Source organism: Glossina fuscipes, unplaced genomic scaffold, assembly GCF_014805625.2.
Source record: "Glossina fuscipes isolate IAEA_lab_2018 unplaced genomic scaffold, Yale_Gfus_2 28, whole genome shotgun sequence".
Lineage (NCBI taxonomy): Eukaryota > Metazoa > Arthropoda > Insecta > Diptera > Glossinidae > Glossina > Glossina fuscipes.
In genome coordinates, this window is record NW_023998423.1 from 7100947 (window position 1) to 7120216 (window position 19270).

Genomic DNA, 19270 nt, shown 5'->3' on the forward strand with positions numbered 1-19270 from the left:
AAGTTACCCAATTCTTGCTCAGCGGATTACCTACGGAGCTAAGATCGGTGAATGTGGGAAATGCAATGATTGCAAATCCTATCCTATGGATACGCTTTGTGATTGGGAGTGATGTTAAAAGACGGATACTCGTAATGATTTAAATCGCCGTGCAATCAATTCGCACTACAGAATATGAGAATCAAAATACAAACTAACATTGTGGCAGAGTTTTAAGTTGATCTTACCGTTGATAGTTCATTGCATTAGAGGTCGCATTAATGGCTGTGGCGGGATTTTGTGTTTCTATTATATCAGTGCAATTTACGTTGTTTTAGTTCATGTTCTGCAATAAATCTCACCTTCCATGTGAGTTTGATGAGATAATGTGGATTGAAGTTATTGCGTTTAAACTGGATGCTGTTGTATTTTCTAGTGAACTAACAGATTTACCAATAGCGTTCATTGTTCAGAACTCAGTTCTTCGAGTAAAATTTTGCGTTACCCACAATTTACGTTTACCTCGAAACTGTGCTTCTCGTCGTTGCGAAAAAATGACATTTTCGCTGCTGTTAGTTGTTCCATCGACATTTATCCTTTCAAATTGGTTACAAAAAAAAAATGCTAAGTCAGAACAATAGCTAATTAGATCCGTTAGGAGATAGTTAAATAATATTTCGAAATTTTTTTTTTTTGCAAATTCGCAACAGCAACGCGATCTAGAAGGTCTTTTCAAATATGCTTTTTTTCCGAGAACTGTTGCGTCATCATTTTATTTCCGCGTAGTCATTAGTAAGTTTTTATAAATATTTGACGTTGATAAGCCTTTCAGAAATAAGCTGAGAAAAATTTGCCATAATTACGTGATCACAAGTCCGTATCACTGACGTAGTTAAAGAAATTTAAATTTCATTTTCAGATACTTGAAAATGTATTGTTATCTAGTTGAACTCTTGGCGGTTTCTTTTCGCTTCCTTTTCGCTTTATTATTATTTGAAATTTTTTACTGCTATTGAAGGCGAGCCCACCAACCCCATCATAAAAAATTACGATGAAAAATATTATGCACATATTAGCACGTAAAGCTATAGAAACATTTTATAGCCAGTCGATGGTTAATATTCATGGGAAATGCAAGTTAAAAACATTACTGATAAATTCTGGCGCTCATAATTAAGATCATAAATAACAGAGAACATGTTGACTGTGGCAATTATAAATTATTTCCGGCAATATTTGCTATCCTTCTCAGCAAAGGTTTACTCCTTCTTCGTTGTGGTTTGACGCGCAGCCATTTCCCAAAAAGATTAAGCCGCATATAAAGCGAGGCTGGTACCTGTCAGCTGTACAAATAAACGTTTTTACGATTTATGAGTCTGTGCAAATACTGAGGACGAATATTTTTTACTCACTCTTAGTAAATATGTTAATGAAGTCATTCTGTTCGCAACATTTGAAAATATGATAACAAAAATCTTCTTAAATATATTCGATCATCGTAATTATCTCCCCTATTGTCTACAGATTAGAAGATAATATGACTCACTATGCCTATGTCTGGTAAAAGAATGGAGGCTGTTTTTATAGTATCACCCGAAGGTTGACGGGTATATTCATTTTGTCAAAACGTTTGCAACGCCTACAAGGCAGCATCAGCGACCCCACAAAGTACATAAATTCTTGATCAGCATCAAATCATAAATCGATTTATGTCGCCTGTCCTTCCGTCCGTGTATGTCACGTCTGTTGTAAACATTGTCCTAGTCACAAACATAAAGCTATCCACATCAAATTTGGCAAAAATATTGCAAGTTCTTGCACGCATGCTGGTATTGAAAACAGGCCAAATCGGTTGAAGGACACGTTCACAGCATCCTGAAAATTTAGAACATCTCTGTTTTTCAAAAGTAATGAAAAATTGTTTTTTTGCTCATTACTCATGAACTATAGCAAGTAAATGTACAAAAATTTGAAAGCATATTCCGTGGGCGATGATGTAACATTCGTGCACACAAATGGTAAAAATTGACCACGCCTATCCAATATTATAACGTATCAAAATTTACTTGTTTTTTCAATGCCTTTACAACACGCAAGAACAAGCTTCGAAAACCCCATCAAGTATACAAATTCTTGACCAGTTTCAAATTTTGAAACGTCCGCCTGTTCATCAATCCATCTGTCTGTGCGTCCAACTTTGTAGCAATTGTGGTAAACATTCTTCCGTTAGCGAAGATGAACACATTGCCTAAGAATTTGCGAAAGAATTTGGAATTGAGCTAAACTTTTCAAAGGAAATGCTTTTACGACAAAAACTTTTATTTTGAAAACAGATGAAAACAACTGCGCCCGCTCCATTTTATAGAGTGTGAGAATTTTGTTCTTTTACTTTTTTTGCCTTTTTTTAAGGGTAAACGGTGATGGTGGGTATTAAAGATTCGGTTCCGACCGTATTTAATTTTCATACTTGTTTTACTTGCTTTTTTTCAAAACTTTTATGACGCACAGAAGCCATTTTCAAAAACCTTATAAAGTGTATAAATTCTTGGCCGGTTTCAAATTCGAAATGCACCTCAGCATGGCCAAGCATTCATCTGCCCGTCTGTGGTAAACTTTCTCCCGCTCGCAAAAATGTACATATCCCTTACAAACTCCACTTTTGTTTTAACGCAGATTAGATGGTCAGTTTGCCACGCATAATAAATTCAAATATTTCTTCTTCTTCTAAGTGTTCTTTTTATTTCAGAGTAGATTAGTTGGTCATTGTAGCAGCTGTAATAAAGTGAAATATTCCATTGAGATTAAGTTTTCCAGGTATTTTCAAGGTGTCCATAGGGTTAGAAGCTTGCGAAACTTATCTTAGAAAATTAGAAAGGTCTTGGCATTCAGAAACTAGGCATTATGATATGCCCAAGTCGGATTCTTGTACATGTCTTGATTTTAATCCTTTCGGCGTTGACTGGATCTAGAGGTGAAACGGGGTTATGATTAATATGCAGTAGCAGTAGGACTACTACTAGTAGTACTGTCGATTTTTTTCGCCTATTTTCTTTTTAATTTTTCTTTGAATATATTTTTGAAGGTCAAACCTTTATATTACCTCGTCCGTAATTAAAAGTCCGGAAGATGCAAATTTGGCCGCTGGTCTCATTTTCTAAGAAACCAACATGGTTTGGCTAGTTTATCTCCGTATTCGGCAGTGGAACATTCCTCACTTTGTTAATGGTGTTCCAGTTGAAGTTTATGGGATTACGAATCACTTTGTGGTATGAACAATAGAAAATTGTATAATAGGTAGCTATGTTTACAATGATTTCAGATAATATCAAAGTTCAGCATATTGACGTAATAACGTGCAAGAATATACTTATTATTACATCATATTAGACGGAAGACGAATATGAGAAATTCATTTTCAGTTATTATTCATATTTGCTTACTATCCATCGCATTATTCAACAATACTTCGATTCATGTCATTCCAGCTGTGCGCTTTTCAGCCTATGGCATAACAATTTGGTTATTTATTATTTACGCATATTTAACAATCGTTTATGTATATTAGTCTATCACAGATTGGAAAAAAAAAGCGGATCCACAGGCCGATACCCTGTTGGCTAATGCAACCATTATGAGGTGGTTGTAAATTATTACAGTTATATTAGGTGTTTGCTTATGTAGATAAACAGGCATAGGTATATCGCATTAAGGAATATATTAGTGTTTGTTGTGTTCCATCATTTCATATTTAATCGCATATACACAAGGTAAGGTGAGGCATTTTAACTGAAACCAAATGACATGTGAGTTCAATTCTTATCTATTATTAAACTTGAACTTAACCTTACGCAAAACTTGACTTGAATTGATTAATATACTCAGATTGTATGCCGAACATGCGTAGATAATATAAAATTTATTGTTATTCCTTTTAGCAAGGACATGTATAGTTTATTTAATATGGCATAAGAGTTCAAGTTGACCTTGAAATATTTCAACACGCACGTATATGTTTCTGTGTGGGTGGCTATCAAGACAGTGTGTATGTATTAAAAATAACATAATTAAAAAATCTCATAAGCAATTTCTTTATTTACCTTTTTTGCAACGTGCAGCTTGAATATGGCATAACGAGATAATAAGAGATATATGAAGGTTCGTTCAAATCCAAATCGGTTAAAAAAAATGAAATTAAAACGTAGAGAATCTTAATACAATAAACTATTAATTTAGTCAGAGAAATAAGTTCAAAGACTTAAAGCACTAGCATCTAAGGATATCGTGGCTTTATTAAAAACTCTACTGTACTTGAGATTCAAATCCATCCATGGCCATTACGTTGCTAGTCAAGATTCGTTGGCTACTCGGCTAGTCAGCCGGATATTTGTTCAAATAATTTAATAAAGTTGTGCGAGAAAACGCGGGAAATTTGACAAAGCTTTCTATGGATTACTGAGCCTTCAAACTGTTTTCCTAATATCTAATCTGACGGTCGCATGTATGTTACATACACTCATCGAAGACACATGTTAGCTAAAGTTAGTTATTTGATGGTAAAAAGGATCGAGTGAGTTATATATATTTAGTATGGATAGGGACCATAGCCATAATATTCAAAGCCATTTTCTATTGTAGATAATGTCTGGAAATGGTCAAGAAAAGTTCTCCTTGAAAACTTGCGCTTACAATGAGAAGATCTACTTGTGCTCAAGTTCAAGCGCAGCTCTGAGGCGAATACAATAAACTCATGTAAAGCGATTTAAGGAATTTAAATAAATCCGCAAACTATATTAGTGATATTCTATATAGAATTTAAATTCTATAAAACAAGAAGCGTTCTAACCGCCTGAGTAGCCGGGGAACCAAAGAGTCTCGATTAACAATTCATTGCTCATTGAGTTCAAATCCCGACTGAGGTAGAATTTTGAGTAGACTTTGAGTGACCTTGGGCACAAATAGTTTTTAAGACTTTACTCTTCGAGTTTATTATTCTTATTTTCTATTTCAATTTTACTAGAAGAAGAAGAATTATAGCAAGAGTGAAAAAACAGACGTTCAAGAACTGTTCGTTTCCTAGCGTTTTTTCTGAGAGTTCAGTTAAAAATCGAAGACAATATTTTTAATAATATTTGCATTTTTCAAGAAAGCAACTGTATTGATAAGCAAACCTATAAAAGTACTCTTTATTGATAATCCTTTAATCCTTATCAGACACGCAGGTGCTAATCGACAAAATTGTGGATATTATGCAAGGTATACATTGTGCATCTTTACAGACATAATTTTGTGGTATATCATGGGATAAATCTAAAAGAGGTTTTTCACAAGTCGGTTTCAGGAAAGTTGCGATAGCCGATCCATTCAACGGAGATACATAGCACATTACCATATTTTGCAAACGCACAGGATGGCCAAGGGCGAGAAGTACAAGTTCAATTCAATAATGGCAGGCTAGCGACGAACTAAAATCCCTATTTCACCTACTGATATCATGGAAGAAATAGCCAAGCCAGAAGAAACATCTAAAAAGTTATTCATAGCACATAAAGCCAAACTGTTATTGTGTGAGATCACTGCTTGTCTGCCTTGACTATCCACCCTATGTGAGATGTATACGCAATTGCTAAAAGTCTAAACTCGATTTTTTTCTAAATAAATACTCAGTACCTGATTTTTTAAATTATTTTTTACGTAACCTATAACTACATTCCCTTTAAAAAAAGCATATTTTTCAGATGCAAAAGAAGAGTTCCTGCATTTAAGGGTTAAGGACCCTCATAACGGGCCAGATTCCAGTTATTTCAATTGGTTTTATCACTATTTGAGAGATTTTACGAAATAACTGAAATTGTATTACTCCACGTTTTAGTGTCGCAGACGAACAAGTAAACGCCACGAGGCCAGACTCTAGTAGAGTATTGACATTGGCTTGTTGATGAGACTTCTCAAAGGAAAACATTGTATCTCGTAACACTCATCAATTCTTTTCGTTTTTTTTGTTTACAAATTCACTGAGTGCGTTCTATATTTTTGACCGCCAAACAAGATTAGACATAACAAGTAAGACAATCATATTCGGTTGGTATCGAATCTTTTATACCCATCACCTTTATAGCCACCTTCGTTATCCTAAAAAATACAAAAAAGGAAAGGAACTAACTTTTCATGTTCGATAATACGATTTTTGCAATTTTCAAAATAAAACTTTTTGTCGCATATGCGTGTGATCGTTGTAGGCGTGTCATTGAAAAGGTTTAAGTCACTTTCAAATTCTTTTGTAAATTTGCAGGCGATTTTATGTTCGCTAACGGTAGAATTGTTACAACAGATACTACACAGTTGGGCAAATGGGCAAAGGAACAGACCGACGTGCTTAGATGCATTGAAAATTTCGACAAGAATTTATTAATTTTGCGAGCTTTTTGAAGCTCCTTTCTGCTAATTATAAAGGTATTGAAAAAATTAAATATTGATACACTGCACTAATATTGGATAGGCGTGGTAGATTTTTTCCATTTGTGTGCAGGTATAGTAGATGCACACATCGCCCACAGAATATGCCCTCAAATTTTTGTATATTTACATGCTATAGTTAATGAGTAATGATGAAAAAAACAACTTTTCATTTCTTTTGAAAAACAGAGCTGTTCTCAGCTTACGTGGGTCGTTCGACCCCTTTGGTCCATTTTCAAAACCACCCTGCGTGCGAGAACTTCCAATATCTCTGCCAAATTTGAGCTGGACAGCTATACTTTTGCGGCCTGGACAATGTTTACGATAGACTTTACATAGATGGACAAACACACAGATGGACAGACGGACATGAATGATGCTTCCTTCAGGGCGTTACAAAAGTTTTGGCAAAATTAATATACCGTCCATCCTTCGGTGATGGGTGTACAAATTCTCAAGGTGAAGCCAATAATTTTTTTCAAACAATGGCCACCTATACGTCCAGTCGGTTCCAGTACTTCTGGAATTAACCTCATATATGTTTGCATAATTATTCTTAACAGATTACGAAGTTCATAAAAGATTCACAAATGCACGCAATTTCAACGACATATTCTCCCAAGAAATAATTGTCAGCATTATTTACAGCAAACGCCAAAGGTAACAAGCGAACGCTACGCAAAAAGATCAAACAAAGCAAACAAATTGAAATTCGAAGGAAGTGATGCGACTGCATATGCGTATAAACGTTTGTGGAAATCCTTATAAACTGTAAATTTAAAAAAAGATTAAGTATCTTTTTATATCCATCCCCGAAAAATGGGAGATACATTCAATTTGTCAAAACGTTTGCAACACCCACAAGAAAGCTGTAGAGACTCCACAAAGTATACCTATTCTTGATCAGCATCAAATTCTAAGTTGATTTAAGCATTTTTGTCTGTCCGTTATTCCGTCCGTCCGTCTTTATAGTGCCTATTGTAAACATTCTTCTGGCCGCAAAAATGTTGCTATAGACTTCCAATTTAGCAAAAACAAGGGAAGGGAAGTTCTTGCACGCAGTTTGGGCCAAATCGGTCGCAGGACACGTCCACAGCAACAGATAAACTGAGAACAGCTCTGTTTTTCAAAAGGAATAAAGAAATGGTTTTTTGCCTATTGCTCATAAACTATGACAGATAAATGTACAAAAATTTGGACGTATATTCTATAGGCAATATTGTAGCAGCTGTACAGAAAAAGAAAAATTGACCACGCCTATTTAATAGTATAGTGTATCAAAATTTAATATATTTTTTAACACAAACTTCATTAAGTATATAAATTCTTGGCTGGCGTCAAATTTGGAACGCACCTTAGAATGTTCGTCTGTCCGCCTGTCCATCTGTGTGGTTTCTGCAATAAAAATTCTTCCGAAAGGAAGCCATCGTTTACAAAAAAAAAGACATTTGCCAGGGACCTAAACTTTTCAAAACGACACTCCTACAACACCCAAACGTCTTTGCGACAAAAACTTTTATTTTGAAAATAGAGAAAACCAGTCCCGCCAATTCCATATTACAGAGCATGAAAATTTACTTTTACTTTTTTTTGTCTCTTTCGGGATAACGATAAGGAGTATGAAAAAGTCAGGCGCGACCGAATATAATTTTTTTACTTGTTTTTATTTCTTTTAAAAGATAGGAAATTTATGACGAGGATGCAATGTTTGTTGCAAAACTGTCTGAATTCATTCCTGTATGACAATCGTATAATAATACTTTTCAATATTTTGTATTCTCTATCAGTTAACTGCGTCAGCCAGCCAGCCAGCCAACCATTTACTCAGTCAGTCAATCATACAATCAGAAGCACATTTTCATTTAAGCAAACGTCAGTTAATTAAAAATATTTATCACATTAGCAAGATTTGACGCAGCAAAACACGCACAAAAAGATACCTATAGGGCTTTTGATTGCGAACGGAATATGAAATTCACTAGAAATAATAAGCAACGAACAACTAAACTTTCGTAACGATGTTAATGAATATTATGTCAGACATTTTATTGTGACATCGTATACAACAAAAAGTTGTATATAAACAAAAGCATCCAATAAATATGTTCGCACGCACAGGACGTACTGTCAATGTATTCATATCATAAGTTAAATAATTAATTATGGGAGCTCAAGCAATGTAAACTGTTGGGCTTTTTTCATTCTCAAATTTGTTGCAAGCGGACAATTTTGAAATTATAGAAGAAACTTTTAACACGACTTTGTAACGCCATAATATAAACTGATACGCACTTAGATGAGTAAATAATTTACAAGCTTTATGGACACGCCGTTTGGCTACCTTTTATATCATGTGCCCTTATAAACTATGAATATAAATTTTAATCATCTGCCGCTTTGACTTTCAATCGTTTATACCGAGGATAGTCATCATGCAGATAAAAAAAGTTGCGTCCGCATAGCAGATCCACGAATCAACTTTTTCCACTTTTAAAATAATTAAGGTAGCGAGGGGATCAGGTTGCCTAGAGGATCCCCTTCTCGTGGAATAGCCGGCTGCAGTTTTTGCTGCAGCAGAATCTGCATAGTGGGTCTTCTACCTGACCGCTGGGGAAGGCCCGTGATGGCTGCGTTGACCCAAAATCGCAGGAACATTAAATATTTCAGGTGTTAGATAGGTCTCGCCTCCGCAAGAGGGAAGGACATGCCATTAACATGCCCTTGATCTGGAACTGCAGGGGAGCCTACCTGCTCCCTGTGAAGCGTGACTGACGCTTTCTCGCTCCTTGTGCCATCGGGCACCGTAGGGTTAAGCCCCCACAGCAGAAACCTACGTTAACCCCCTGCACAACGTCTGTGCTTTATTTTCCGGATTAAACGGATTAAGAATGAAATTTAAGTAAACCTGACTACCACATATAATCTAAAAATTAATGAAACGTTTGTCCATTAGACAGCAGTAGAGCTTTAAACATTAAGAGCAACATGGGAGTATGTCAAAAAACTGCCCGCACATCATTTCGTTCTTAGAAAGATGAAGAACTAGTCATCCTAGGTATAAAAAATTTTGTACCCTAAAATAGAAGAAATAAATAAGTAATAGATAAAAACATTTTTATAATATTGTTATGAAATTCGCGTTTATAAGATACAGACCGTATCACTGGATCAGGGATATTTTGTTCAAGAGATATACACTCCAATGTTTTTTTATTTATAATTATATTCCTTATAAGTAGGAGTATTCACAATTTATATTGGCCGTGCTTCTCTCAACTTCTATGTTCTTGCCCGACTAACTCTGCCTTCCACAAATATTCTAATTACATACATTTTTACAAGCATGTTACCCAAATTCATAGTTTTTACATTTAATCCCTGACCGATTTTCCCGCTAATCGTTTTCATTAACCCGCAGCTGCATGACGCGCCTACGAATGTGCACTTGGTCTTTACCTGTGTGCTTTTCCGCTAATCGCTTTCATCGGCCTGCAGCTGCATGACGCCTCGCGAATGTGCATTTGGTTTTTTCTTCTTTAGAGAATTTATTACTAGGAAAAATTACTTAGCTGGAATTAATTGGATTTGGGATGTTTGTAACAATATTATAACTACCTTTACATTGCTTCGTTCTTTGAATGATTTTCCTTTAAAACATGGTGGGGGGCGCACTGTTTCGTAATCCACAATAGAAGAAAGTTAGTAAAGATTAGATATTGAAATATGGAATAATATATTTACCTTAGAATGACGAAACGGGCTCTCTCCTAATTTTACCCGATAAGAGCATTTCCAGTATACACAGTATACACAAGCAAATTAATGTGGTGGCTACTTCCGATGGTGCAAGATCCGTTATCTCTGAAGAAGGCAAAGCGTGCCACTACAGTTGCTTTCACCCGCTTGACTATTCCCTGCTCCACCATATGTTGACCTGAAATACATCATAGGCTTTGTCGAATGCCTGGTTGACCTCTGGTGTTGGGAACGCCGGCTTCAGGTATGTTGAGCTGAGGAGTAAGTTGCTTCATTGGTCCTTTGGTACTTGTTCGCCGTTCACTTTCTCGCAAACCTCTTCGGTTAGGTCTCTTAAGGAATGATGGCAATTCACTTGCTCACGGATATAGCGCCCGATCCCGCATTCGGTGAGCAGCTGAGTAACTCTCTTCTTTGTCGGTGAGCTGCGATAAAGGGATAAAAGAATAACAGAATTACAGAATTTATGGAAGAACGAAATAAGAGAACATTTGAATAATATAATAATAGCATATAATGATGAAATAGTACAAAAGTTCGACTTATAAATATGTACAATGTGTAGAACTTTTTACTTATAATACTCAATAAAATAACGGTTCTTCATGTGGCAATTTATCAAAAATACTTTTTATTTATGGTTAACAATGCTTAAGTTTGTTCAATTTTGCAAAATTTTGAACATGGTTAAGATTGGTTAACTTCGATATACTTGATGAAACAACAAAATAAAGGGATAAAAGGAACAACAAATTCAAGATATCTAAGATGTTCAATTGTTGTAATTTCCTCTTTGCTTTGACGAAATTTCTTGTATTGAACCATCACCTACAGTGGTACATTATTTTTGTTGCTTTTATTGCTTTTCAATTTTATTATGTTCGTCAATTTAATAAAACGTATAATGATGTATGATGGATGGACTTCATTGTTTTTCCACCCTATTATGTATAATAATAGAAGACGATAGCAACTGGAAAGAGAAAGAAAACATATTCTATAATAATAAGAACCCTTTTTTGGTTTCGCTTTCATTCGACCGGTTTTTTTTTTTTTGTTATTTTATTATTTCTGGTACTCCTTCTTCGCCAGAGACCAAACGAAAAGTTACATCTGCTCTTGTTTGTTTTTCTCTTCGTACCTTTAATTAATATAATAACAAAAAGTACACAACACGTAGAAAAATATTAGTATTAAGAAGGGAAGAAAGAGAAAGATAGACAGAGAGCGAGCGAGCGAGAGAAGTAGGAAAACTGTGTGTAAGAAATTTGAATTCAATATGGCTTTGGTCTGTAGTGCATGTACGAAAGAAAATAACTTTTATTTTTGTTTTGTGTTGTTTTCATATGCAAATGAAATGTTTACAATACTAAAAAAAAAAAGAAAGACACATGTAGAATGATATAAAAATATGTTCTTGATTGAGCATCTCTGACCACTGGCCTACTCTTTTGTAATTATGAGCTTTATCTTAGACTTTAAAACCTTAAACCATAACATTAAACTTAGTAATTCAAGGTTCAGTGTTCAAAAAGTCAATAAAAAAATGGAACAATGCGGTGTCTACGATTCTCAATATGCCTTCTTTGCATTTCAATATGAATCCAATATCGTACTGCAAACCATCTATGAAATCATGATAAAGGGTAATCCATCCCAAGCTGGATAGGTCATATTCTTCTCCTTTTTCTTTCCGTTCTTTGGAAACCAACAAACATATATAAATTGACAAAATTATATTAGTCCTAGAATGAATATATTAAAATGAATATATTAAAATTCTCTCTGTGAGGATATCTATGTATTATGGAAGCCCGGCGTCTCATGATGGATATAAGAATACGCGCAATCCATTCACTATATAAAGTAAAGGAATTCTAAGCACATCTCTTTGTTATCATTAATGTTCTCGATAAAGACAGACAATACATAATTCTTACAATTATGATTTAACCATTAAATACGCGACCTTCTTACATCAGGGCACGAACGGCTTCCATGATGTCAACTACTTTTCATTTTGCCTGTCCAATATAAGTAGGCGGATAACGAGTAATATTTTTCAATAGAGCTTGTAAACGTCATTATCAGCAAATAAATACATCTAATATCGCTACAATAGAACAAATGCACTATGGTTAGCAACACTTTCCATACGATATCAAGCAACGGTTTACGTTTGGCGCCAGATACGCGCAAGGTTTTTCCCGCCTTTATCACTATCAGTCGCTTTATTCTACTCTCTTTTTATTAATTTTTCTCTTCCAACTATGCTCTCGTAAGGACTTAATAAACGCCCTTGCTTGTGTTAATGCGCCACTATTTATATAAATTTCGACACAATTTTTGAGCAAACGAAACACATGCAAGAGCATATTTAAACTGATATGCGTAAACTCGACTACCTAAACGAGTGCTAAACATTTATTTTACTCTTGTAGTGGAATTTTCTATATAAGTGCAACTCATAATCGTACAAGAGAACATTCATTTATTGTAAAGTGATCAGTGAAGATTATTCGAAGGTATTGAAAAAGTTATTTAAACGGCTGCAGAATCAAGTAACAAAAAGTGAAAAATGGCTCGCACTAAGCAAACTGCCCGTAAATCTACTGGCGGTAAAGCGCCACGAAAACAATTAGCTACTAAGGCCGCCCGTAAAAGTGCTCCAGCTACTGGCGGTGTTAAGAAACCACATCGTTATCGCCCCGGCACAGTTGCTTTGCGTGAAATTCGTCGCTATCAGAAAAGTACCGAATTGTTGATACGAAAATTACCCTTCCAACGCTTAGTACGTGAAATTGCTCAGGATTTCAAAACTGATCTACGTTTCCAGAGTTCTGCTGTTATGGCTTTGCAGGAGGCTAGCGAGGCTTATTTGGTCGGCCTTTTCGAAGATACCAATTTGTGCGCTATTCATGCCAAGCGTGTAACAATTATGCCTAAAGACATCCAGTTGGCTAGACGTATACGTGGGGAACGCGCTTAGAGTACTCTTCTTTCCTTTTTTTTTTCTTGTCATTCTCATTACTTGTATTTCCAAAACCAAAAAAAAAGACAAATCATTTTAATAATTTTAAAACAAGGTAATGTTTAATGTACATATTCTATGGTACAAATACTGACATAAGCATTAGTTATAAATAAAAGCCAAATATTGCTTTCAAAGTAAATGTTTTAATACAAAATAATATCTATACATACATCTATACATACATATATAGAACAACAGTAAGAATTCGGTGATATAACTGAGATATTAATAGCAAAAAAAAAAAACTCAGGTGGAGTTATAGACCCGTATATAAGAGGTTATATTTACGAAACCATTGGAATATTTGTTGAAAATTTTTGGAAAATAAAATAATGGTAACAAGAGTACAGTAACGGCGACCTTAACATAAGGGTCGTTCAAAAATGCAAAAGCAATTTTAAAATTTTTTTTCAACCACCGCTTTACATGCAACAGAAAAAGAACTTTTAAGCGCTGAAAGTCTACAGTGAGGTAAATTAATGGAAACTTGTTGCTAATGCTAATGATGCGAATCCTATAATAAAAATTAGAAATCCTGCTCACACATGATCTGTACCTACCATTAATTAGCAAACGATGCAAAAAATATGAAAGAAACCTCCAGTAGCAACAAAAAAGTATGAAGACGAAATTTAATTCATTAAATGTAATTATTATTATAATTTTTCTAGGCTAAGGAAATAGCTTCTTAGAGTATAATACGAAACAAGCTGGACACTCGCAACACAGTCCATCGGCTCTGTTAAATATAATTTGGGGAGGTATTGATCTTTTCGCATATAGGATATTATTATTATTATTATTATTAATTTCGCCAGAGAAATAAATTCAAAGGCTAAACTCTTAAAAGCACTAGCATCTAAGGCTATCGGCTTTTATTAAAAACTCTACCGCACTTGAAATTTGAACCCACGAGCATTGGAGTTGCTAGTCGAGACTCTTGCCTACTCGGCCACTCAGGCGGATCGCATATAGAATAAAAATGCTTCCTTCTTATATTTCCCTACAAATTCGTTACAGCAAAATAGTAGTCTGAAACCTTCGCTTGCCGTGGTGGGAAACTAACTTCATGCGGTAGCCGAATAAAATCTACATACAGTACCAAAAATTAAAATTACGGTTATTAAAAACCAATTAGTATTTATTCCCAAGCCGTTGGAAATGTTTTCGCGGACGTATTCCAAGAAAAAAACCGTTTATAAGCGAAATTTTGCTAAACAAAGAGTATGAAAGAAACCTAGTAGATGGATGGCAATACAATATTTTTTAACAAATGTAAAGCATGATAGAGAGTCTGTCGAGGATGTAGAAAATATATTTTTTTCCGTATAAGTTCTTGTTTCTTAAGAAATACATTTTTTTGCCAGCAACACACAAATCTAATAATAATAAGTCTTCATTAAGAGAAACTTTAATGTTTCATGCTGCATGTAGACTTCATTGAACCACTGTGTAGAACGAAGAATACAGTTGTGCCGCCAATTTCGACAGATGTTGTTAGAAAAGGAGAAAAACACGGACAATGTAATAAGCGTTAAAACGGTAAACGAAGCAAAGGCGGAATTAAATAAAAGAACTCAAAAAAAGCGAAAGCAAATGCAACCACCGCTTTTTGAAAATGGAATAGCTGAATTTTTTTTCCTTAAAAATTTATTTTTAGCTGTAAAGTCCTACACGAATATGTATTGTTGCGTTAGTTATAAAATATATGCAGAGAGAGCTGAAAGACTATTCTAGTAGTCATCGTGCTTTATGACCTAGCATCATTTACGGGTTTAAGAATGAGGCCAATTTTCTTCCAAAAATTTTCAAGGAGTCTTCAATGACCGTTTGGCCATGTGTGCCTATATGTACGGTATTAATATAAAATTGTTCATACTGTGGTCTCTCTACTAAAAAGTTGAGCAATTGTGATCGACAGATTTTATTCTCAATTTACATTTGAACCAATATTGTCCTAATTGAGAGCAATAATATGCTAACCACCGAAAACCGTTGTACTTTTCCCACTTTTGATAGCCTACATTTTATTAAAACAAACCAAGTGAGATGTGCAAATTTCGAGGGAAAAACAAGTTATAATATTCAACGACTACAATGAGAATTCAATTCACATATACTTGTATTAAACTTTACAAACATAGCAATTCTTTCTTTTTGTACTTTTCGTAATTATGCTTTAGAGTTTTTCGCTACTTTTGGTCACCTATTTCAGGAGACTTTTTTCTTCATTTAACTTTTTAAATATCGATATGTGATATTTAAACATAATATACAAAATTTTTCTTCTACTACATCATTCAAGCGCTTTTTTAGCGGCGATGTTATCAAACGCAAAAAATTCAACTCTGTTTAGTAACTGTTTAGTAGCTAAAAAAAAGTATATATACAAGATATATTGCAGTGACGCGTTATCAATCTTGTGAGTGCGCTCATTGGTGTGTGTTTTAAGATAATATATTAAAAAGAAAAGCAGAAAAATAAAACATGTCTGGTCGCGGTAAAGGTGGTAAAGCTAAAGGCAAAGCTAAATCACGCTCCAATCGTGCCGGTTTGCAATTTCCCGTTGGTCGTATCCATCGTTTACTGCGGAAAGGCAATTACGCGGAACGGGTAGGTGCTGGGGCTCCTGTATATTTGGCGGCAGTTATGGAGTATTTGGCAGCCGAAGTTCTGGAATTAGCTGGCAATGCAGCTCGAGACAACAAGAAAACCAGAATAATCCCTCGTCATTTGCAATTGGCCATTCGGAATGATGAAGAATTGAACAAACTTTTGTCGGGTGTAACCATTGCTCAAGGCGGCGTCTTACCAAATATACAGGCCGTATTATTGCCTAAGAAAACTGAAAAGAAGGCTTAAATATACAGCAGTAAAAACATTTTTAAAACAAAGTCATGAAATCGCTCTATTTTTTCTTTAAAAAAAGCAGAATATAATAGGCATTCCCAAGACGCCATTATTGAAAAAAAAATAAATTTCATTTCTCTTGCTTAGGCAACAGCTGATTGTTTCTCGAATTTCTTGTTTATATGAGTTGCCGGTTATACTTTGTTTTGATTTACCCATCGCTTACATGTGATGGAAAAAGATAGCAACATAAAAGAAGATACCGAAATTATCGGGAAAATGTTCTTTAAATTTATTATTTATAGTACGAATTACTCCTAAAAACAATTGTAATTCACATAGCTAGATAGTTTGTTTAATTGCTATCGCATTCTTTCCTTTTGTAGTGCTACAATGGCACACTTTCAATACAATTAATATCGTAATGGCAACGTTTTAGAGGAAGAAATCGTTCACTTTCTAACACTGGGTGTTTTTTATACAATCGATGAGTTCACAGATTTATCTTAATATCGCGAAGAAAGTTTTATCATATATAAGAAAATTATAAAAAAGGAGTCAAATAAAATACAAAAACTAAAGGAAAACTGTCAACACGTCGCTGTTAGAAATAATTCAACGCATTGCCCGTCATAATGGCCAACCCAAAATTCGAAAATTTGCCAGGCATTGTAAGTAAAAAACAAATGTTGATTCTTCTCTACGTTAAGAGTTTACCAACCAAATGAACGAAATGCTTCAAAATTCTGTAGTGTTTCTTTTAACCGAAGAAGAGAGCGATGATAAAGACGATTTTTTTAACCAGACTATTCAAGGTTTTGTACGTCGGAATCTTGGTAGAATTTGGTGTCAAGGGAGGGCAAGTTCTAATTAAGGAAAGGAAGACTCAATTCGAAAATGTAGCTTATACAAGAGCCGTTAACGAGCAAGCAATCTAGCCTTACCAAGCCCCCAAACTAAACAAAATTGCTAGACGCAAATTGCAAATTCGCGGAGCAAAAATCCAACTAATTAATTTTCCATAAAGAACATTAAAGAACCTTAACTAGAACAATTCTTTTTTTGTGGGCTGATATTCATTCCAACAGAAACACAACGTAGATTCGGTCACATGATTTTTAAAAATTAGCGCGATGCAAAATATTTTCGGTAATGGTCAGAAATCTGTGATGAAAACCGTATTTTTGTTTATTCATTTAATTATAAGATTTGATGTAAACTGGAATAATTAAATGCTTTTCGTTGTTTCTCAGACTTATGACCAACCTGATGTTTACGAGACACCTGATAACCCAGAACCAGAGACTTCAGATTATTATGAAGAGGAGCCCGAAAACGAGGCCATTGAACGTTTGCATATATCTACGCAAAACTCTTATCAACGCTTCCGTCATGCTCGTCTGGAAGGTCCAGTGGATTTTTCCGAACGTATTAACAAACGAGGTTGTCGTGGTTACGGTGCTGCTTGGGGAGAATTGGAAATAGCTGGTGTGGGGGAAAAAGAAACACCAGTACAAAAGTGCCGCCGACTACAGTGGGAAATGAATGAGTTAATGGATGAGGTGTCTGCTTTACAAAATGACCGCAAGTTAAAGGAAGAAGAAAAGGTATCATACAACGCGGTTGCTAGCGTAATAGCTACCGCCAAAAAGGTTCTAGATTCTTTGCGTCTGGAGCAAGTGCTGGGTAAAGAGCAAACTCCCGATATGGCTGATAAGGAAGTTAAAGCTCTAATCAATCAAGTAGATGAATACAAGAAATCTGGTATTTTAACAGCCATAGAACCTTCTGGTAACGATTTAGCGGCAACAGCACGTGTCGCAAAATTAGAACATCGTTTGCATCAATTAGAACAAGCTGTTGGTGCCCAACCGGAAAAGCTTAGCCGTCTAGCTTCACTTACCCAACATACAAATATTGTGGACGCAGTGCGACAACTTAGCACCAAGTCGGCTATGCTGCAAGCAGAGAAGGTAGAATCGATAGAATCACGTTTAGGATCATTAATCGCCAAAATGGATGCAATTGCGGAGAAGTCTAGCGGTTCTTCGGAGGATGCTAAACGTGATCAGAAAATTATTGAACTGTACAATATTGCTAAAAGAACTGAACCGGTAGCCGATGTATTGTCAGATATTATTGAAAGGATGCAGGCTCTAGAAGCCTTACATAAATATGGTAAGCGAGCGTCAAGAGTTGAAACTATAGTTATTATACATTCTTAATTAACCCTATAAATTTTAGCTATGAATTTTGCTAAAATCATCTTTGAAATTGAGGAGAAACAAACAACTATTAGTACTACTTTGGTTAATAACAGAGAATTGTTACATTCCGTGCAAGAGACATTTGCAGAAAATCTGAATACCATCAATAAAGAGATGGCCAAAGTAGAGGAACGCGTGAATGCTTTGGCTAATAAAGTTTAGAGTATATATAGAACAAATCTACATCTCTGCAAATTTAAGTATTTTGATTTAAATGACACTACAACTAATTTAAGATATTAATAAAAAAGCAAGTGCTTAAGATGCAAAAAAGAACTCCATTTGTAGCTTGAACTAAAATTAACAGACTACATTAACATTTTCTAGAGAAAGCTCGCATCTTGCCCGCAAAGCATGAGAAAGATTCAATAGTGGGTAGTACCTAAAAGGCTCTAAAGCGTCCAGGAACTTGAAAAATATTTTATAATGGCATCAAAGGTTAAAAATTTTGGAATCGCGTGCATGAGACTGAATAAACTCACTGAAAAATGCACTCCATGCACATTGGTGTCAATAATGGGACGACTAATACTGATTTCTGCGTGGTAATAGGATTATTTGTTTTCCAGAAATATTTTAAGAAATAAAAGTAACAGTACTCAAGACTTCATAATGATGACTGCAATTATTTTTGACAAAAAAACCTAGAATATATAGAGAGCGAATCATTAGAAGAAATATTATACCAAAGATTTTTTTTATGTGTTTTTATTGCTAACAAAAGTTTGTCCGATTCCCATAGCAGATGTCATTTGAAAATTTTGAATTAATGGTTACCACGTATATGTAGAAACCAAATAGAAGGAATGACCTTGAGATAAGTCTGTCACCGAGTTGTTTTTAAACCGTTTCAACTATTCGGAAACATATTTCAACTCATGTGGAGTCTAAGGCATTTTTAAAGCCTGTTTGCAGACGTAATAAGTGTGTT

The 19270-nt window shown here is 35.0% G+C and overlaps 3 protein-coding genes across 3 annotated transcripts; all 3 read left to right on the forward strand.

The window, feature by feature from the left end:
• The first annotated feature begins 12648 nt into the window (after window positions 1-12648).
• Window positions 12649-13382, forward strand: LOC119636672 (histone H3). Its single transcript, XM_038032203.1, has one exon. The coding sequence runs from the start codon at window positions 12767-12769 to the stop codon at window positions 13175-13177; it is 411 nt and encodes a 136-aa protein (XP_037888131.1). The 5' UTR covers window positions 12649-12766; the 3' UTR covers window positions 13178-13382.
• Window positions 13383-15607: 2225 nt separating this feature from the next.
• Window positions 15608-16225, forward strand: LOC119636738 (histone H2A). Its single transcript, XM_038032314.1, has one exon. It carries the CDS (start codon window positions 15710-15712, stop codon window positions 16082-16084), a length of 375 nt encoding a protein of 124 aa, XP_037888242.1. The 5' UTR covers window positions 15608-15709; the 3' UTR covers window positions 16085-16225.
• Window positions 16226-16334: 109 nt separating this feature from the next.
• On the forward strand, window positions 16335-18621 carry LOC119636737 (dynactin subunit 2). Its single transcript, XM_038032313.1, has 3 exons — window positions 16335-16743; window positions 17326-18250; window positions 18317-18621. Exons 1-3 carry the CDS (start codon window positions 16708-16710, stop codon window positions 18499-18501), a joined length of 1146 nt encoding a protein of 381 aa, XP_037888241.1. The 5' UTR covers window positions 16335-16707; the 3' UTR covers window positions 18502-18621.
• Window positions 18622-19270: the final 649 nt, after the last annotated feature.

Coding starts and splice junctions, on each gene's coding strand:
- LOC119636738 (XM_038032314.1), top strand. CDS start 15,710: ATGTCTGGTCGCGGTAAAGGTGGTAAAGCTAAAGGCAAAGCTAAATCA.
- LOC119636672 (XM_038032203.1), top strand. CDS start 12,767: ATGGCTCGCACTAAGCAAACTGCCCGTAAATCTACTGGCGGTAAAGCG.
- LOC119636737 (XM_038032313.1), top strand. CDS start 16,708: ATGGCCAACCCAAAATTCGAAAATTTGCCAGGCATT. Junction 16,744..17,325: donor TCGAAAATTTGCCAGGCATT/GTAAGTAAAAAA, acceptor GTTGTTTCTCAG/ACTTATGACCAACCTGATGT. Junction 18,251..18,316: donor AGAAGCCTTACATAAATATG/GTAAGCGAGCGT, acceptor TATAAATTTTAG/CTATGAATTTTGCTAAAATC.